Here is a 21,839-nt window from a genome sequence, read left to right on the forward strand (position 1 = left end):
CGGATGCACACGTAAGGACCCCCACTTCAGGATCACATGGACGTTGCAGCCTCATAAGTGAGTAACTTGCTTGCTACTGTACATGTTTTCCCCAATATGGATTTCAGGACTCTAGGTACTTTCTATGGTACTTTAAATGTTCACGATTCCTGGTGTTGTTGTGTATACTTACCTACATGGGTGGGGAGTTCACTATCTAGGAATACGTACCCAGTACCTGTCTTCAATCAAGCATTTATTTGGGGGTCCCTTTACAAGTACCTTTTATTATTCTTCATTATTCCTCTCCTGGCATTGGTCTTAGCATTAAGCATTGACCTCTACAGATGAGGTTTAATACAGATAAATGTAAGGTTATGAATTTGGGAAGCAAGAATTAACAGGCAACTTTCAAATTAAATGGGGATAAATTGGGGGAATTCTTGATGGAGAAGGATTTAGGAGTGCTTGTAGACAGCAGGCTTCGCAATAGTGCGCAAAGTCATGCAGTAGCTGCAAAGGCAAACAAGATCTTATCTTGCATTAAACGGGCAATGGATGGAAGGGAAATAAACATAATTATGCCCCTTCATAAAGCATTAGTAAGACCACACCTTGAAAATTGAGTCAATTTTGGGCACCACTCCTTAGAAAAGACATTATGAAACTAGTGAGGGTGCAGAGAAGAGCCACCAAATTAATAAAGTGGATGGACAATCTAACTTATGAGGAGGAGATAGCTAAATTAGATTTATTTACATTACAAAAGAGGCATCTAAGAAGGGATATGATAACTATATACAAATATATTCGGGGACAGTACAAGGAGCTTTCAAAAGAACTATTCATACCAAGGACAGTACAAATGACTCGGGGTCATCCCTTAAGGTTGGAGGAAAGGAGATTTCACCAGCAAGAAAGGAAAGGTTTATTTACAGTAAGAGCAGTTAATATGTGGAATTCATTACCCATGGAGACGGTGATGGCAGATACAATAGATTTGTTTTAAAAATGGCTGGACATCATTTTAGGAAGGAAAGGTACACAGGGATATACCAAATAAGTAAACATGGGATGGATGTTGATCCAGGGAGTAATACAATTGCCAATTCTTGGAGTCAGGAAGGAACTTATTTTTCCCCTTATGAGATATCATTGGATGATATGACACTGGAGTTTTTTGTTTGCCTTCCTCTGGATCAATAAGTAAGTATAGATATACTGTAGGATAAAGTATCTGTTGTCTAAATTTAGCATAGGTTGAACTTGATGGATGCATGTCTTTTTTCAACTTCATCTACTATGTAACTATGTTCTGTGTTCTGTTGAAAACCTAATAAAATATTTGAAAAAATATATATATATGGAGAGAGGGGAAGAAAGAGAGTACAAGAAAGAGGGGGAGTGTGACAGAGAATGGGGAGAGTGAGAGAGAGAAGAGGGGAAGAGGGAATGAGAGAAGAGTGTGAGAGAAAGAGGATAAAGGGGGAGATCTGTAAGGGAGATGCAGGTGAGGAGAAAAGCATGTAGGGGAGAAACTGGTGAAAAGAGAGGAAAGTGAAGGAGAAGCAGGGGTGAAGAAGAATATGAATGGGAGAAGCTAGAGATGGGAGTATATTAGAGCAAAACAGGAGAGGAGTGGAACATGTGGGGGAGATGCTGGAGGGGAGAAGAGCCAAATATTCCGTTTTTATGTTTACTTTATTGTACTTAAACTGTGCTTTAGATGATGTTCTGGGGGAAAAAAAGTCCCTGCACTTTAATTCAGGCCTTTGCACTAATTTCTTAAGACATTCAAAATAGTAGTAAGATTTTAAGCACCATTATTTTACCTCGTTTATTTAGTCAGATAATGGTGAAAAACTTTTTTTCCATTTTCAATATACATTTACAAATAGTGTCAGTGTAATCAGGTTTAAAAAGAATGTTCTGTTTCCCGTTGAAGCAGAATAACACAAATGTGTTTGTATTGATACTACTTTCATATTGGTTGAAAGAATTGAATTATACATCAAAATCTCTCGGCTTTAAACCAGGTGCAAAAACTGACAAAATATATAATATTGATATTTTTCTTTGATAAATCTGGTGCTGTTTTTGCATCAGACTTGCAGCTGGGAGACATGGAAGGAACTAGAGCCGTTGCTCACTGCATTATGAGGCTCATTGCCTTTGCCCGCATCCGACCGTGTTTTTAAAAATTCCCCTGGTGGTCCTAGTGGGGGATGTTAGCTCTGGAGCTAAAAATTTGGGGGGTGACTTTTCACTGCTCGAAGGCTGCCAATCACTGCAGAAGTGAAAAAGAATTTAAAGTGCGCAACTAAATAACCACTAGTGGTAGTGATTAGAAAGCAGGTGAATACTGCAAATAACCCTTAAAGTTAAACTAAATAGTTAAAACCACATTATACCACAGTGTGATAAATAAAAAGTTGTACATAACCGTGACGAGTGGTTAATAATAACGTCTGCAGCCGTAAAGGGGGTGGCTCGGCACCCCCCTAAACACTAGAGAAATGGAAACAAAAAAACAGCGCAAAACGCAAATAGTGAAGTAAATCAAAACATTATTGTATAATAAATAGGGATAAATATTCTGCGTACATCAAACAGCTAGAACATAAGCATTGAGTGTGCACAGTACACAAGTTACCAATCGACAGGTAGGGGTTCAGGAGTCAGGAACTGGTCTTTCTGGCAGGCACCTCCGATGGTATCTGTGGGATTCCTCCTCAGTACAGGCAACCGGAGATGATGATACCGCCTCTGTAGAAACCCTCCCTTCGGTCAGATGGTATCAGGAGTGTCCAAAGTTCATTAAATGGTTTAGGCACTGCAGCGGTACCCAGATTGAACAGTAAGGGGGACCCCAACCATACAGAGTGTGCTCTGAAACCGGCACAGCAAAAGCCGGGAGCGGTCACTCACGCAAGGGTCTCTCTGGTTAGAGATGTAGTCGCTCCGTCGTAGTGCGCCATATGATGACGTCACAGTCGCGATTTGCATGAATCAAGGCACAGGAATGAAAATTCTCTCAATGATGCCAAAAAATAGTAAAATATTGCAGCAATAACCTACCAGTCACAGGTATTAGTTAAATCCTACGCTTTTCGTAGTATAACACTACTTCATCAGGGAATAAAAATGTCATTTCCCAGAGGCATTAAATACCCCTCATGCCCTACCCATTGGTTGGCTAATTAGCACAAGGCTTCCAATCAGATTGGCAGGGCAGCAGTCAACAACTTTATTGATATTAACAAAGAAACTTAAAAATACAAAAATGTTTAATGTGTTAAATGAAGATCATTCCTCCAGTCATGCTGACTGCTGCCCTGCCAATCTGATTGGAAGCCTTGTGCTAATTAGCCAACCAATGGGTAGGGTATGAGGGTTATTTAATGCCCCTGGGAAATGACATTTTTATTCCCTGATGAAGTAGTGTTATACTACGAAACGCGGGGTTGGGGTCCCCCTTACTGTTCAATCTGGGGACCGCTGCCGTGCCTAAACCATTGAAAGAACTTTGGACACTCCTGATACCATCTGACCGAAGGGAGGGTTTCTACAGAGGCGGTATCATCATCTCCAGTTACCTGTACTGAGGAGGAATCCCACAGATACCATCGGAGGTGCCTGCCAGAAAGACCAGTTCCTGACTCCTGAACCCCTACCAGTCGATTGGTAACTTGTGTGCTGTGCACACACAATGCTTATGTTCTAGCTGTTTGATGTACGCAGAATATTTATCCCTACATTTTATACAATAATATTTTGATTTACTTCACTATTTACGTTTTGCGCTGTTTTTTTGTTTCCAATCACTGCAGAGAAGGGAAACATTTGCGCCCAAGAATCCTTAGTGCTGATGCGGCTTGCTTGTGAGGGTAAACAGGGTTAGGAGCCCAGAAATATGTTGGCACCAGGCACCACCTTTCTTTTGTCCTGCCAATAGTGGGAGAATTGTAAATATTGTGGATATTCTAAACACGATACATAATGCTTGGCCCCCTGCAGACGCACTTACCAGAACTCCCTCCTACTGTCTCTGTACGTTCTCCCTACCTACCAATTAGACTGTAAGCTCCTCGGGGCAGGGACTCCTCTTCCGAAATGTTACTTTTATGTCTAAAGCACTTATTCCCATGATCTGTTATTTATATTATCTGTTATTTATTTGATTACCACATGTATTACTACTGTGAAGCGCTATGTACACTAATGGCGCTATATAAATAAAGACATACAATACAATACAATACAATTGTATAAATAACCTCTAATTTGGAAAAATCTAATATGTTATTTTGTTTTGTAGCTGCTGGTGGTGAGATCCCAACTACTTGCAAGAGAAATGCAGGCGAACAAACCATCTTTGAAATGGTTCATAGAAACACAGTCAGAATGGTTTCTACATAATGGAATTCCTGATTGGTTTCATGGAGTCATCACAAGAAAGTAAGAGTCTCTTATACTTTGTACAGCAGTACTGATGTCATGTGCACATGCAAACATACAGCTAACAGGGATCTAGATATCAAATACTTCCCTATTTAGGTTGAATTTGATGGACATACGTGTATGTCTTTTTTTCAACCTCATCTACTATGTAACAATTTAATGATGTAAATATCCCATAACCAACAGTAGCATTTTTTTTCTTTACTACATCTGGTGCTGTTGTTTTGCAGCAATTTAATGTTAGTTTTAAAGACCAGAGACTTTGATAAATAGAAGCTAATGTATTATAACGGTTTAAATAACCTTAAAAATTAGCATTTTCCCTGACAACCTTCCTTAGAGAATATGAATCTCCATGCACTTCTGCCTTTTCCAGTGTCATAAATGATGTCACAAATACATTTGACATGGGTGACAGGGGTAATATGCTTTTAAATAAGAATAGCAGCAGATATCAAAGATAAATAAAAATATTGCTTATAATTAGTTTATTTAACCAGATGTACAGTATATAGTCAATAGGAAATAAACCCAGATATCGTGAGCAAGAGCAAAAGTACTGTATGTATACCATCCTTTAATATAAGGTGCATGTCCCCTTAGAAGCATAACCAAACTTCCAAGTCAAAATAGAAAAAGAAAGAGGGGACAACACACTAAAAATTCACAGGCGCACTGTGTAAGCTTTTTAATTCATGTAGAGAAAAAAATCCCCAAAAATATTTCATAGGTCATAAATAAGAGTCTTTACTGACCAGGAATCAGCCAAAACATCCACAAAAGTATGATGTTTCAGGCCCACACAGCCTTTCATCTGATAGGTGTTCAATTAATTGTGAGGGGGTGGGAAGACCATGCCCTCTCTCCCCCCTGTCAGTGGTCCTGAATAATCTCTCTCTACCTCAATCTTCCCCTCCCCTTCTCTTTCACTCACTCCCCCACTCACTCTCCATTCTCTGTCTCCTCTCACACTTTGTCGCCCTCTCCCTTTCTCAATCTCTCATCCCAGCTCTTTCTGCCCCCACCCATTGTTTTGTCTCCCCACACTCTTTCTATCTCCTCCCCACTCTTTCTGTCTCCCACCCAAATATTTCTGTCTACCCACTGAATCTTTCTGTCTCCCCCACACTCTCCCCCCCCCACTCTCCTCCTTTCTCTTCCCCACCTCCCCTTCCCCTCTTCCCTCCCACTCCACCTACACCCCTTCCCCACTACACCTCTTTCCCCTTTTTTTCCCTCTCTTCCCCAACTTCCCATTTCCCCCCTCTTTCCCCCATTCACCTCCCACCACTCCCCTTCCCCTCCTCTCTGTTGCACCCGCCCCTGTCTTCCCTTGCCCCTCTCCTCTTTTCCCTTTTCCCTCTCCTCCCCAACTCTCCCTAACTTCCCCTATCCCTCTCTCACCCACCCTCTTCCATCTCTCTATTTCTGTCTCCCCTCTCCCACTCTTTCAATCCCCTTCCCTTCTCCCCCCACTCTCACTGCTCAAAGCCCGCTCTCTATCTTTCACTTCATATCCCCCCGCTCGCTCTCTCACACACTCTCCCCCTTCACTCTTGCCCCTCTCTCTTTAAAACACACCTCTCTCTCCCCTTCCCTCTCTATCTCTTCCTCTCCCTTTCTCTCTCCCTTTCTCCCTCTCTCTCTGTAACAAGTGCTTACCACAAACAGGATGGGACCACAAGGCTGAGGTGGGGATGTTTGAATACACTGACCAACAACCGCGCAACTGCGTCCGGATTGCAGAATTGTAGTCGTGTAGCTGGGTCAGGGTAGGAGAGGTCAGAATAGTCGTGACCTAGGTCACGCCGTGGTCTAGGATCTGAGAAGTCGGATGGTTGTTGTGCGTAGCCGAGGTCCAGGGGTCAGAGAAAGTTGAGTTACGGGTACAATCTGAGGTCAAAAGGTACAAGAGATCAAGCCAGAATGCAAGAGCAACAGCAGGGCAGCAGGATGCTTGAGGCAAGCACTTATTTATTTATTTATTTATAAAATATTTTACCAGGAAGTAATACATTGAGAGTTACCTCTTGTTTTCAAGTATGTCCTGGGCACAGAGTAAAACAAATAATACATGGTTACAAATACAGTTACATAAATGAACAGGGTATACATTATATACAAGACATTGCGTGCATAGTTAAAGAAGATATATATTATGGGCATATGAAACAGTTACAGACCAGATTAAAGTGTGAGACAGCCTTAGATTTGAAAGAACTAAAACTGGTGGTGGATGTGAGAGTCTCTGGTAGGTTGTTCCAGTTTTGGGGTGCATGGTAGGAGAAGGAGGAACGTCTGGATACTTTGTTGAGCCTTGGGACCATGAACAGTCTTTTGGAGTCTGATCTCAGGTGATAAGTGCTGCAAGTGGTAGGGGTGAGGAGCTTGTTCAGATAGCTGGGTAGCTTGCCCATGAAGAATTTAAAGGTAAGACAGGAAAGGTGAACTTTGCGCCTAGACTCTAGTGATGACCAATCTAGTTCTTTGAGCATATCGCAGTGATGTGTGTTGTAGTTGCATTGGAGAACAAAATGACAAATTGAATTGTATAGGGAGTCAAGTTTGCCAAGGTGGGTTTGAGGTGCTGAGCCATATACTATGTCTCCATAGTCAATAATTGGCATTAGCATCTGCTGTGCGATACGCTTTCTGACCAGGAGACTTAGGGAGGATTTGTTCCTGTAAAGTACCCCTAGTTTGGCATAGGTCTTGGTTGTCAGGGTATCAATGTGCTTCCTGAATGTTAAGTGGGAGTCAAACCATAAGCCCAGGTATTTAAAACTAGTGACAGGGGTTAGGGTGGTGTTAGCGTTGGTTCTAATCAGGAGGTCAGTCACTGGAAGCTTTAAAAATTTAGTCTTGGTCCCAAACACCATTGTTACAGTCTTGTAAGTGTTTAAAACAGTTTGTTTTGGGAAATCCAGTTTACGAGTCTCAAAAAATCAGACTGAAGTATGTGTTGAAGGTCAGAGAGGCTATGACTGTGTGCATATAGGATTGTGTCGTCTTCATAACATAAACACAAGTTTATGGTCAGCCAATTTGCCTAAGGGCAGGTTGAGTATATAAAGAACAGAGAGCCAATGGGAAGGCTACAGGCAAAGAGTCATCAAAGGTAGGCTGTGTACTGATAGGGCGGAGTGTATCACAGCTGTGGAATAATTAATGTTGTTAATGTAGCACCGGTCTTATTTTGCCTCCAGAGACCCCCCTCCGTGATTGCCGAGCGATCGCGGGTGCCGCCGGAGACAGCAACGGACCCGCCGGCACCACGCAAAGGTGGGGGCCGGAGCAGGGAGCGCTATGAGTCCCCGGAGTCTCTGTGGTGTACATGGCTGGCGGGGGCCACCATGACAGGTTGCGCGAGCGTGCGCATTGGTCGCGCAGGCGCAGTAAGGGTAGCGCACGTGGTCCCAATGCTAAAGAGGTCCTGAGTGGACTACAATTCCCAGCAGCCTCTTGGGATTGCCCTTTCACCCACATCACGTGCAGCCAGCTAGCAAATAGGGTTTTGCAGCTTCTCCTGTGGAGGAAGGCTACAATGTTGCGGGGACCACGTTTGGCAGTTGGAGCTGGGAGCAAGAAGGGGAAGGAAGGGTGTAGGGAGCAAGTGGCTCCTACACCAGGTAAGGTTTCCCAGATCCCAGGCAGGCCCCAATCCCCTCCAAGTTAGGGGGTAAGTACTGAGGGACGGCCCCTAGTTCAGGGACCCTGCCCTTAGGTGTGAGTGTGCAGTCTTGTCAGTGTCATGGCTGTCAGTGCTGTGTGCGCTGACACGTAGGCACAGTGTGTGTGTGCAGTGTAGCTGCAGGTACCAGGTTGAGTGCAGTGCGGTTGCTGCCGGTACAGAGGGAGTGCAGTGGGTTGCTGCAGGTTCTGTGTGAGTGCAGTGGGTTGCTGCAGGTTCAGTGTGCGTGCAGTGGGTTGCTGCAGGTACCGAGTGAGTGCAGTGGGTTGCCGCAGGTACCGAGTGAGTGCAGTGGGTTGCTGCAGGTACCGAGTGAGTGCAGTGGGTTGCTGCCGGTTCAGTGTGTGTGCAGTACGGTTGCTGCCGGTACGGAGTGAGTGCAGTGGGTTGCTGCAGGTTCTGAGTGAGTGCAGTGGGTTGCTGCAGGTACCGAATGAGTGCAGTGGGTTGCTGCAGGTTCAGTGTGAGTGCAATGCGTTTGCTGCAGAGGTTAGGGAGAAGTTAGTCAGAGGGGACTCGGGTGATGAAGGGAGAGGTAGAGTGGGTGCAGGGGTTCATTGACCCACCTGCATAGGACAGGCTACCCCGTAGGCCCCTAGGAGTGTTCCCTGAAGTCACTGAAGGTTGCTGTGCAGCAGGGACGCCCATAGTGGTAGCGAGCATCACCCTTTACTGTATAGACAGCTAGGGACAAAGAGATAAGCGTGCGGAGCAGGTTTGCTGGTGAGTCGTCTGGGACCAGACGGCTGGACATTGAGACCCAGGAGGCAGACCGCTGATTCATTTGACCCTTTGCGAAGAGGTACCGGTCACCGCCGTGACCGGAAGGTACTATAACATCAAGTGCACCAACACCGGTCAACAGGCGCTGATCCCGCCTTAGGTTAAACTCTTTAGGAACACTGAGCGAGTGGTTAAAGAACTGAGCCTATACCATCACTTTAATATATTTGGACATGGTGAGGGGACAGAGGCGTTGCTCCTGATGAGAGAGGCCGGGCCACTAAGGTTACACGTTAAGGTTATATTGCTATAATATAGAGTGATAAGGTTCCATGCATTATCATATAGTAAAACTGGTTGCATATATATATGTGTGTTGTTGGATTTCTTGCCCAGGGGAATCTCACATCACGGGGATCCTGAGTAAGTGGAGGCGCTGCACTAAGTAAGTGTATGAGTGTTACCCCAGGCTCCCAGCTAGCGGAGGCTCAGATCTCCTGGAGCCGCAGGTATTGTACAGTGACCAGTAGTTCCTTTGGGAGGGTTCAGAAAAAGGGCTACATTTGGAGGCGCTGCTGAGAGATCAGACCTGGGGTGCCCTGTAATTTTTTTTCTAAATCGTGCTATTTTTGTTTCACCATGAGGAAGCCTTCAAGGCGTTAGAGGTCATGTGCTGACTTCCCGGCCGTGCGGGAAAATGTTGCGAACATCTATACAGGACTGGCGGGAAAACCCGAGCCCCGCCCCCACAATAGGAGAGAGCACAGTGAGCAGCAATCAGCGATTTCTGTTCCCCCTAATTAAAGTACAGGATGCAGAGAAACACACCCCTGGCTGTATAGAGTCATACAGGCCCCACATTTAGTCTTGCCAATGGTAGTATGCCCGTGTGCGCTAAGAGACTGGAAGGTGACTGGTGGCTGGACGTACGGGTCACCTATGTTACCCATAGCGCTCACGACGACAGTGGTAGATGGGGAAGAATGCCTCCACTGCTTCCTGAGCGAATGTGATTGCCCCGTCGGGGAATTGACCTAAGGGCCCAAGTGTCCCGACTGTGAGGTGCAGTTCCTGAAACTCAGACTTCCACAGCCTACAGAACCGCCAGAGGAAGAGGAGGAGGACACTGTTGCAGAAACTGATTATTTTTCCTCCGAGAACGACATAGACTGCAAGGTGTTACACCCTAACGTGTATGTGCCCTGGCAATTGCCAGGAAAGGATGCCCTCGTGCTAATGTGCCCCTGCGTTCAGGAAGCCCATGACAAGGGAGTCAACATGTCCCAGTTCCCGCTAGGCTCCCAGACAACCGAGGTGGGAGGAGAAACGTGTATACAGTGTTTTAGTACCGCCTGTGACTGTTGTAGAGGCGCACTGGCGTGGGAACCCGAATGTGACTGCTGCGGTGCCTGTTTCTTGAAGCCTATTATGCCCCAGCATGCGGAATCCACAGAGAACACTGATGTGACTGATCTCTCTCTCCAGGCGGTTGAAGCCGCTGCTAGTCCATCTACCTCAGCTATGGAGGTTGTGGAGGGGCCATGTGCCCAGATGGACATTCTAGACTCAGGTCCCGAGCCGGAGCCGCCGAAGGCAGAGTCACAAATGTTGGAACCCCATATGTCGGTTCCAGACCCGGTTCCCGAGCAGGAACCACAGAGCCCAGAACCGCAGATTCCAGAATCACAGGGTAAGGTGTCTATACTGCACCGACACACTTTATTCGAGCAAATACCCAGTATGTACCTGGCAGATACCTGGAATGCGCCGCTCCTCACCTCTGACAAGCCCCGTTGCGTTTGCCTTCCCAGCCTGGGTTCATGCCTGGCTGACGGGCGGCTGATCTGTTAAATGATAATGATTAGGATTTAATAGGCTGCAATGCTTCGCGTGTCTACCAGATGGCATAAATTCATGAATTGTAATGCAGTATAGTATATATATATATACTGTGCAGTATTGCAGCCAGCGGGAATAAAATGCTTCAATCCCTGCCTGGAAAATAACCCAATGCACTCGGGCAGAAAACAGTCACAAACCTCAATACACCGGGTATACCCGAATTCGTGGGACTAGCCGAGCTCGAATAAAGTGTGTCGCCAGTGTACCCCCATCCTCTTTTTGTGATTCCAGCGTCCAACCACTCGTGGTGATGCGCCTGCCGGCGGACCACTCATGCTAAGTCACTGAGCCAACTATCTTGGCGGATACAGAGCCTGCTGTGGGCCCGTGTGCCCTACTGTGGCCAGTCCGGCCTTCTACGATGGTACCAGCGGTCCCAGGCTTGGGATCAGTACCTGCCAACGAGGCCAGGGGTGTCGGGTGTGAGCTCCCCGGTGATCATGGGGCCTGGTGGCTCCAAAGGTAGGGTCACCCGGGCGATGGGCTCACCTCGTCATCGCGTCCTGGTGGAGGTGTCTTCCCCAGAAGATCTCTGCAGACCAGGCAGCGGATTTGACCTCATCAAGGTATCCGGTACAGTGGCCAGGAGCGACGCCTACTCCTGCGCGAGGAATCTCCAAGCTTGGTCTTATCAAGACACGGGCCTGCACGAAGACATTGTGCTGTCCACAGAAGATGTCACCGTTAAAGGGATTGCTGGAGCGGACAAAGACTGTGCTGAGACCGCTCAGGTAGTTGTGGCCTCTTCCATGCGCACGATGGAGTGCTTCGTTCGCCATGTGGTGGACCGAGGCAAGAGACTAAACCTCCCTGTCTCCTGCGAGACGAAACCGGAGGATCCGGCCAGGGTCAGTACCCAGGATCCCTTACTATTTTTTCTGCGAGGGGGAGGCGATGGTTTGGCGGTAGAGACTGTAACTTAGTGAAAAAACAGGTGTAAAATCAACGATTATGCAAACAACAAATGTATAAATAAAAACAACCTTAGATACAATGTTCAAATGGTAGTCCTGGAGCTGCCTAAAGAGATTGTTCTGGTATCTTCCACCCAGACTTGGATAGGTAGAAAAAAGGCAACCTCCTCTGGCGCTGAGGCAAGGGTGTAGATAGATGAATTTGAATTTCTTCTGTTAGACAGTGACCTCAGGAAAGGAGAGAAAAAGACAAAACATGCAGGAAGCCTGCAATAGTGTATTACCCAGGGATAACAAAGATATAAATGTAAGGAGCAATTTATTACAAAGTTAAAATGACCATGAATGACCATAAAATACAATGCTATACAAACATGATTAAAATAAATATATAAGTGTCTAAGCACTGGGTGATTGAAAGAATGCCTAAGCACTAGCCAAAACGTGGAACTTTGGCCAAGATTTCCGTGATTGCTCCGTCTGGTTAAAACTGGAAACCTACTCACCAGATGTGAATAGGTATTAAGCACTGGTTTAATGGTCTTTGCCGCCTGGTTAACCGCTTGCCATGGGGTGTTTTTGTCTGCTTCTGCCGGGGATCAGGTTCTGTGCTCCGTCGTGAATCACTTCCTGGAAAACACACAATCCTTTCGCCCGCTGACGTCACCAGTGATTGTCAACTGCTAAGGTGTCCCTGCGGTGCCAAAAAACCTTCCAACGCGTTTCGAAACCTCCAATAATGGGTTTCTTCGTCAGGGATAAGTGCTGTATACTTCTGCACTTCTATATATACCCCAGTTCATGATTTGAAGCAATTAGTGATTGGTGCGATTTTCTGATAGAACGATATGATTCTGATGCCTTCTAATTGAGGCCACAGGGGAACATTAATACAATTATAATACTCAAAATCAAAATACAGTAATTATCAGTTGCACATAGAATATGTTATAACCAAGCATCTCTGGGATGGAATGGACACACAATTATTAAGATGTCATGAGTACAAATATAGTATATTATATAATATATGTGTGGGGTCTCGGGTAATTGATGAATTTAAATTTACTCCCCAGTAGTAATGAATATTGGTAAGATGGTATGCATCAATAACCATCACAGAGGTGCTTGTATTGAATAATAAAGGAAAATAACATTGATAGCATTTGCAAACATATACATATTTTCAGACTCAGTATTTAAAACTACATTGAACAATGGAAAACAATGAATTACAATGGAATATAATGAATAAAAGGAATATAATAAATATAATGAATAATGAATTAGGCATTAGGGATGAATGGATTTACATAATAGAATTTATATATAATGATGGGAATAAGGATATGATTATAACCATGACATGGGTTACTATAAGGAAGGAAAATCGAAGCTATTAGTCATGAATATAATAATAATCTATATATTAAATTTGTGATAAAAGTGTAATAAATCAAAAAATGTTATATAATTTTTTTTTATAATAAACATATAAATTTTAATGTTTGAGTAATTATTTGGTGATTTTAATATATGTGATAAAGTGATTTATTTAAACAGTGCTATTTGATGATGAAGTGCATTATATATAATTGATCAGTGAATATACAAATATTTCATCAATAATTGATGAGTGAGTGTGCAAATCAAGAAATGAGACAATATTAAACACATAATATGAATCAAAGTTTCTGATCATTCTGGCAATGTTGCAGTGTTGCCCCTCTTTATATTATAAATGTGTTCTCCTAATCTTCTCTGTAATGTTCTCTGTAATGTTCTACCCGTGCGGCCCACATATTGCAGACCGCACGGGCATTCTAGAAGGTAAATAACAAATTGACTATGACAATTAATGAGAGTTCTAATGGGGTATTCTTTTTGTGTATTATTGGATATGAAATGTTTTGTTTTAATACTATACTGGCAGGCTATTCACTTCGCACATGGATAATAACCCCTAATGTTGTTTTTAGTGGTGTTGTTCTTACTAAAGGGACAGCTTGGTGACAGATATGTTTTTAAATTGTTGGCTCTCCTGAAGTATATTTCAGGTTTTTCTTTAAGGTGTTTGTTTAAAATCTCATCTTGTCTTAATAGACCCCAATGTTTGGCAAAGATTTTGATTATCTCTGGTGCCAACGTGTTATACTGTGTGATGAAAGCTACTGTGTTGTTACTATTAACATGTTGTTCTTTTGGTTTGTATTTTAGTAAATCTGATCTAGTCATATTTCTTACAGTTTCTACTGCTTGGTCAAGTTGATATTTATTATAATCTCTATCTAGAAATTTTTGTTTGAGATCTTGTGCCTGTAAATCAAACATAAGGGGGTCAGAACAATTACATCTAATCCTAACTAGCTGTCCCTTGGGGATATTTTTTATCCAGTTTGGATTATGGTTACTGCTGGCTAGGAGATAATTGTTAGCCTGAACCGGTTTGTAATACGTTTTTGTTTGTAGAACATTGTTTTCAACATACAACTGAAGATCCAGGAATTCAATGCTGTTTTTACTCTCTTTGAAAGTGAACCTTAAATTTCTATTGTTGTTGTTAAGATAAAGTTTGAATTGTTCTAATTCCAAAATGGACCCCCTCCAAATGAATATAACGTCATCTATGTAGCGCCGCCATAGGACCAAATTCACCCCCAGCTCTAAATTGAACCAGATGAAATCGTCCTCCCATTTCCCCATAAATAGGTTCGCACAGCTGGGAGCAAATTTGGTACCCATGGTGGTGCCACATATCTGTAAATAAAACTGTTCCAGAAAAAGAAAATAATTATGTCTTAAAATAAAGTTAATAGAAACCATTAAAAATTCTACCAATTTTGTTGATATTGTTTTATCTTGTTCTAACTTAGATAATATTGCTTCACAACCCTTCTCGTCCTCCCATTTCCCCATAAATAGGTTCGCACAGCTGGGAGCAAATTTGGTACCCATGGTGGTGCCACATATCTGTAAATAAAACTGTTCCAGAAAAAGAAAATAATTATGTCTTAAAATAAAGTTAATAGAAACCATTAAAAATTCTACCAATTTTGTTGATATTGTTTTATCTTGTTCTAACTTAGATAATATTGCTTCACAACCCTTCTCATGTGATATTACAGTATAAAGAGAGGTCGCATCTGCCGTAACTATTATGAAATCCTTATGCCATTGAATGTCCCCTAAAATTTGTAAAATGTGGGTGGTGTCTCTTAAATGAGATCGTAATTTAACTACATGCTGTTGTAGATGATGGTCAATGAACTCTGATAGTGGTGAAGTTAATGATCCTATACCAGATATTATTGGACGACTCGGAGGTCTTTGTAGATCTTTATGTATTTTAGGAATCATGTAGAAAATGGGAATTCTTGGATGTACAGTATATTGTAGATAAACTTTTGTTCTTTCTCCCCTATTACTCCATCAGTAACCGCCTGTTCTAATATAAATTTTAGTTTTTCTTGGTATTGGACTGTGGTTTTTTTTTCTAACAAACTATAGGTATCCTTATCATCCAATATATGTCTTGACTCCTCTATATAATAGGAGGCATCCATAATTACGATGCCCCCCCCTTTGTCTGCCGACTTAATCACTATCTGATCATTGCTTTCTAACTGTGTAATTGCTTCTTTTTCATTTTTACTTAGATTTTCCTTCCTTATTCTTTCCTTTAGTATACATTTTTCTTTTTTAGATTGGAAGAGAGAAAGAGATCAGGAGTTTCAGAGGAAACAACCAGAGAAAAAATGGGAGTCACCAAATTCGAGAAAAAGAAAAATAGAAAAAGAGGTAGAAGAGGGGGGAAAGAAAAGACTAGCCAGAGCAACAAGCGAATAAAGGAAGCTAGAATTCTAAAAAAACAATTAAACATATTCAATATTAGCAAGCACCAATTGACCAAGTATGAAAGACAAGTTTTAAGTAAGGGCTTAACTTTCGCTCCAACATGTGGCCCGAATCATTTTGGGTTACATGTAGATGTACAAAAATTCATTCGAAAGTTAGCACTAAAAAGATTTTTTGCAAAAAACAAAAATGGAATGGATACAACTATAAATGAAAGGGAAGACAAAAAGTTCACTAAATTCAAACCTAGTTCTACATTTACCCAAAATTTGCGAGGGGTAATCTGGTAGAATTGTTTGCGGAAATGGTGACAGCAGATATAGAAAAATGTATACTAAAGGAAAGAATAAGGAAGGAAAATCTAAGTAAAAATGAAAAAGAAGCAATTACACAGTTAGAAAGCAATGATCAGATAGTGATTAAGTCGGCAGACAAAGGGGGGGGGGCATCGTAATTATGGATGCCTCCTATTATATAGAGGAGTCAAGACATATATTGGATGATAAGAATACCTATAGTCTGTTAGAAAAAAAACCCACAGTCCAATACCAAGAAAAACTAAAATTTATATTAGAACAGGCGGTTACTGATGGAGTAATAGGGGAGAAAGAACAAGAGTTTATCTACAATATACATCCAAGAATTCCCATTTTCTACATGATTCCTAAAATACATAAAGATCTACAAAGACCTCCGGGTCGTCCAATAATATCTGGTATAGGATCATTAACTTCACCACTATCAGAGTTCATTGACCATCATCTACAACAGCATGTAGTTAAATTACGATCTCATTTAAGAGACACCACCCACATTTTACAAATTTTAGGGGACATTCAATGGCATAAGGATTTCATAATAGTTACGGCAGATGTGACCTCTCTTTATACTGTGATATCACATGAGAAGGGTTGTGAAGCAATATTATCTAAGTTAGAACAAGATAAAACAATATCAACAAAATTGGTAGAATTTTGAATAGTTTCTATTAACTTTATTTTAAGACATAATTATTTTCTTTTTCTGGAACAGTTTTATTTACAGATATGTGGCACCGCCATGGGTACCAAATTTGCTCCCAGCTATGCGAACCTATTTATGGGGAAATGGGAGGACGATTTCATCTGGTCCAATTTAGAGCTGGGGGTGAATTTGGTCCTATGGCGGCGCTACATAGATGACGTTATATTCATTTGGAGGGGGTCCATTTTGGAATTAGAACAATTCAAACTTTATCTCAACAACAACAATAGAAATTTAAGGTTCACTTTCAAAGAGAGTAAAAACAGCATTGAATTCCTGGATCTTCAGTTGTATGTTGAAAACAATGTTCTACAAACAAAAACGTATTACAAACCGGTTCAGGCTAACAATTATCTCCTAGCCAGCAGTAACCATAATCCAAACTGGATAAAAAATATCCCCAAGGGACAGCTAGTTAGGATTAGATGTAATTGTTCGGACCCCCTTATGTTTGATTTACAGGCACAAGATTTCAAACAAAAATTTCTAGATAGAGATTATAATAAATATCAACTTGACCAAGCAGTAGAAACTGTAAGAAATATGACTAGATCAGATTTACTAAAATACAAACCAAAAGAACAACATGTTAATAGTAACAACACAGTAGCTTTCATCACACAGTATAACACGTTGGCACCAGAGATAATCAAAATCTTTGCCAAACATTGGGGTCTATTAAGACAAGATGAGATTTTAAACAAACATCTTAAAGAAAAACCTGAAATATACTTCAGGATAGCCAACAATTTAAAAACATATCTGTCACCAAGCTGTCCCTTTAGTAAGAACAACACCACTAAAAACAACATTAGGGGTTATTATCCATGTGCGAAGTGAATAGCCTGCCAGTATAGTATTAAAACAAAACATTTCATATCCAATAATACACAAAAAGAATACCCCATTAGAACTCTCATTAATTGTCATAGTCAATTTGTTATTTACCTTCTAGAATGCCCGTGCGGTCTGCAATATGTGGGCCGCACGGGTAGAACATTACAGAGAAGATTAGGAGAACACATTTATAATATAAAGAGGGGATTCGAAATGCAAAATGTATCACTTCATTTCAAAACAGTTCATTCTCAGAGTCCTATTGGACTCAAATGTCATGCCATTGAATGTCCCAACTTCAGTAATAGAGGTGGAGACAAAATCAATCTCATCTCTAAAAGAGAATCATTTTGGATGTTCGAATTAAAGACACTCAGCCCATTTGGGTTGAACATTGAATTTGATTTATCAGCTTTTTTAAAATAAAACCAATCAATATTTTAAAATAAAACTAATCAATATTCTGAAGAAATTGTCTGCCGACTAATATCACTGCAACATTGCCAGAATGATCAGAAACTTTGATTCATATTATGTGTTTAATATTGTCTCATTTCTTGATTTGCACACTCACTCATCAATTATTGATGAAATATTTGTATATTCACTGATCAATTATATATAATGCACTTCATCATCAAATAGCACTGTTTAAATAAATCACTTTATCACATATATTAAAATCACCAAATAATTACTCAAACATTGAAATTTATATGTTTATTATAAAAAAAATTATATAAATTTTTTTGATTTATTACACTTTTATCACAAATTTAATATATCGATTATTATTATATTCATGACTAATAGCTTCGATTTTCCTTCCTTATACTGTAGTAACCCATGTCATGGTTATAATCATATCCTTATTCCCATCATTATATATAAATTCTATTATGTAAATCCATTCATCCCAAATGCCTAATTCATTATTCATTATATTTATTATATTCCTTTTATTCATTATATTCCATTGTAATTCATTGTTTTCCATTGTTCAATGTAGTTTTAAATACTGAGTCTGAAAATATGTATATGTTTGCAAATGCTATCAATGTTATTTTCCTTTATTATTCAATACAAGCACCTCTGTGATGGTTATTGATGCATACCATCTTACCAATATTCATTAATACGGGGAGTAAATTTAAATTCATCAATTACCCGAGACCCCACACATATATTATATAATATACTATATTTGTACTCATGAACACTTAATAATTGTGTGTCCATTCCATCCCAGAGATGCTTGGTTATAACATATTCTATGTGCAACTGATAATTACTGTATTTTGATTTTGAGTGTTATAATTGTATTAATGTTCTCCTGTGGCCTCAATTAGAAGGCATCAGAATCATATCGTTCTATCAGAAAATCGCGCCAATCACTAATTGCTTCAAATCATGAACTGGGGTATATATAGAAGTGCAGATGTATACAGCACTTATCCCTGACGAAGAAACACATTATTGGAGGTTTCGAAACGCGTTGGAAGGTTTTCTGGCACCGCAGAGACACCATAGCAGTGGACAATCACTGGTGACGTCAGCGGGCGAACGGATCGTGTGTTTTCCAGGAAGTGATTCACGACGGAGCACAGAACCTGATCCCCGGCAGAAGCAGACGAAAACACCCCATGGCAAGCGGTTAACCCGGCGGCAAAGACCATTAAACCAGTGCTTAATACCTATTCACATCTGGTGAGTAGGTTTCCAGTTTTAACCAGACGGAACAATCACGGAAATCTTGGCCAAAGTTCCACGTTTTGGCTAGTGCTTAGGCATTCTTTCAATCACTCAGTGCTTAGACACTTATATATTTATTTTAATCATGTTTGTATAGCATTGTATTTATGGTCATTCATGGTCATTTTAACTTTGTATTACATTGCTCCTTACATTTATATTTTTGTTATCCCTGGGTAATACACTCTTGCAGGCTTCCTGCATGTTTTGTCTTTTTCTCTCCTTTCCTGAGATCACTGTCTAACAGAAGAAATTCAAATTCATCTACCTCTGGTAGAGACTGTAACACCTGATCTTGAGCTCCAAAAGACTCACAGGAGTCAAGGTGGGATACACTCGCCCAATCAGTTAGGGCACTCCACTATGATACTCAGCTGGCCTCGTGTATCCACCCGAGTATGTCGGGTACCGGTGAACAAATGCATGTTGTGTGTGGTGTATCGGTTGCAATGCATTTTTCATTATATAACTCCCTGTTGCATGGTTGCTACCCAAGCGAGGTCGTTGGGATTCTGCGAGGGGGAGAATGTAGCACCGGTCTTATTTTGCCTCCAGAGACCCCCTCCTGATTGCCGAGCGATCGCCGGTGCCGCCGGAGGCAGCAACGGACCCGCCGGCACAACGCAAAGGTGGGGGCCGGAGCAGGGAGCGCTCCGAGTCCCCGGAGTCTCTGTGGCGTACCTGGCTAGCGGGGGCCGCCATGACAGGTTGCGTGAGCGTGCTCATTGGTCGCGCAGGCGCAGTAAGGGTAGCGCACGCGGTCCCAATGCTAAAGAGGTCCTGAGTGGACTACAATTCCCAGCAGCCTCTGGGGATTGCCCTTTCACCCACATCACATGCAGCCAGCCAGCAAATAGGGTTTTGCAGCTTCTCCTGTGGAGGAAGGCTACAATTATTTATTTATTTATTTTATTTATTTATAAAATATTTTACCAGGAAGTAATACATTGAGAGTTACCTCTCGTTTTCAAGTATGTCCTGGGCACAGAGTAAAACAAATAATACATGGTTACAAGTACAGTTACATAAATGAACAAGGTATACATTATATACAGAGACATTGCGTGCACAGTTAAAGAAAATATATATTATGAGCGTATGAAACAGTTACAGACCAGATTAAAGTGTGACAGCCTTGGATTTGAAAAAACTTAAGCTGGTGGTGGATATGAGAGTCTCTGGTAGGTTGTTCCAGTTTTGGGGTGCACGGAAGGAGTAGGAGGAACGTCCAGATACTTTGTTGAGCCTTGGGACCATGAATAGTCTTTTGAAGTCTGATCTCAGGTGATAGGTGCTGTATGTAGTAGGGGTGAGGAGCTTGTTCATGTAGCTGGGTAGCTTGCCCAGAAAGTATTTAAGGGTGAGACAGGAAAGGTGAACTTTGCACCTAGACTCTAGTGATGACCAATCTAGTTCTTTGAGCATTTCGCAGTGATGTGTGTTATAGTTGCATTGGAGAATAAAACGACAAATTGAATTGTAGAGGGTATCAAGTTTGCTAAGGTGGGTTTGAGGAGCCGAGCCATATACTATGTCTCCATAGTCAATAATTGGCATTAGCATCTGCTGTGCAATACGCTTTCTGACCAGGAGACTTAGGGAGAATTTGTTCCTGTAAAGTACCCCTAGTTTGGCATAGGTCTTGGTTGTCAGGGTATCAATGTGCATCCCGAATGTTAAGTGGGTGTCAAACCATAAGCCCAGGTATTTAAAACTAGTGACAGGTGTTAGGGTGGTGTTAGCGTTGGTTCTAATCAGGAGCTCAGTCACTGGAATCTTTACAAATTTAGTCTTGGTCCCAAATACCATTGTTACAGTCTTGTCAGTGTTTAAAAACAGTTTGTTTTGGGAAATCCAGTTTTCGAGTCTCAGAACGTCAGACTGAAGTATGTGTTGAAGGTCAGAGAGGCTATGGCTGTGTGCATATAGGATTGTGTCATCTGCATACATGTGTATTGAGGCTTCCTTACAAGCTGTGGGAAGATAATTAATGAACACTGAGAAGAGTAGGGGCCCCAGAACAGAGCCTTGCGGGACACCACAGGTGATATCCAGGGGTTTGCGGTTAGAGCCTGAGATGGACACATGTTGGGATCTACCTGATAGGTAGGACTGAAACCAGTTTAAAGCATGTTTCCCTATTCCAGAGCTCTGGAGTTTGTTAAGCAGGATAACATGATCAACTGTGTCAAAAGCCTTTGCAAAATCTAGGAATACTGCACCAGTGAGTTGTCCCCGTTCCATTCCACACTGGATTTCATTGCAAACTTTTAGCAGGGTAGTTACGGTGGAGTGTTTGGGACGAAACCCAGACTGGAATTGGCTAGGGAAATTTGTCTTGGTGTAGAAATCGCTTAATTGGGAGTGGACACATTTTTCCATTACTTTGGATAGAATTGGAAGAAGTGAGATTGGCCTGTAGTTTGAGACAGTGTTTTTGTCCCCACTTTTGAAGATTGGGACAACTCTGGCAGTTTTCCAGGTCTTAGGGATATGGCCTGCAGACAGGATAGAGTTGACTATGGACGCAATTGGTTTGGCAATGGCTGGGGCACCAAGTCGTAGGAACCTAGATTGTAGTAAGTCGGGTCCACATTGGCTGCTTAGTTTTAGTTTGAGGAGCGCTTGTGTAATCTCCTCTTCAGATACTGGGCTAAATTGAAAATTGTGGGCAGTGTTGGGAGGTGGTGGGACTGTAGGGA

At 41.8% G+C, this 21,839-nt stretch overlaps 1 protein-coding gene across 4 annotated transcripts in view; it reads left to right on the forward strand.

The window, feature by feature from the left end:
• The window catches only part of HSH2D (hematopoietic SH2 domain containing), a 154,003-nt gene that overhangs the window by 56,689 nt on the left and 75,475 nt on the right, over nt 1–21,839 (forward strand). For all 4 annotated transcript variants that reach the window (XM_075612995.1, XM_075612993.1, XM_075612994.1 and 1 more), the window contains one exon: nt 4,298–4,437. In XM_075612995.1, the coding sequence (XP_075469110.1) occupies nt 4,334–4,437 (104 nt within the window). In that variant the 5' untranslated portion in view covers nt 4,298–4,333. The remainder of the gene's footprint in view (nt 1–4,297; nt 4,438–21,839) is intronic.

Source organism: Ascaphus truei, chromosome 8 (genome assembly GCF_040206685.1).
Source record: "Ascaphus truei isolate aAscTru1 chromosome 8, aAscTru1.hap1, whole genome shotgun sequence".
Taxonomy (NCBI): Eukaryota; Metazoa; Chordata; class Amphibia; order Anura; family Ascaphidae; genus Ascaphus; species Ascaphus truei.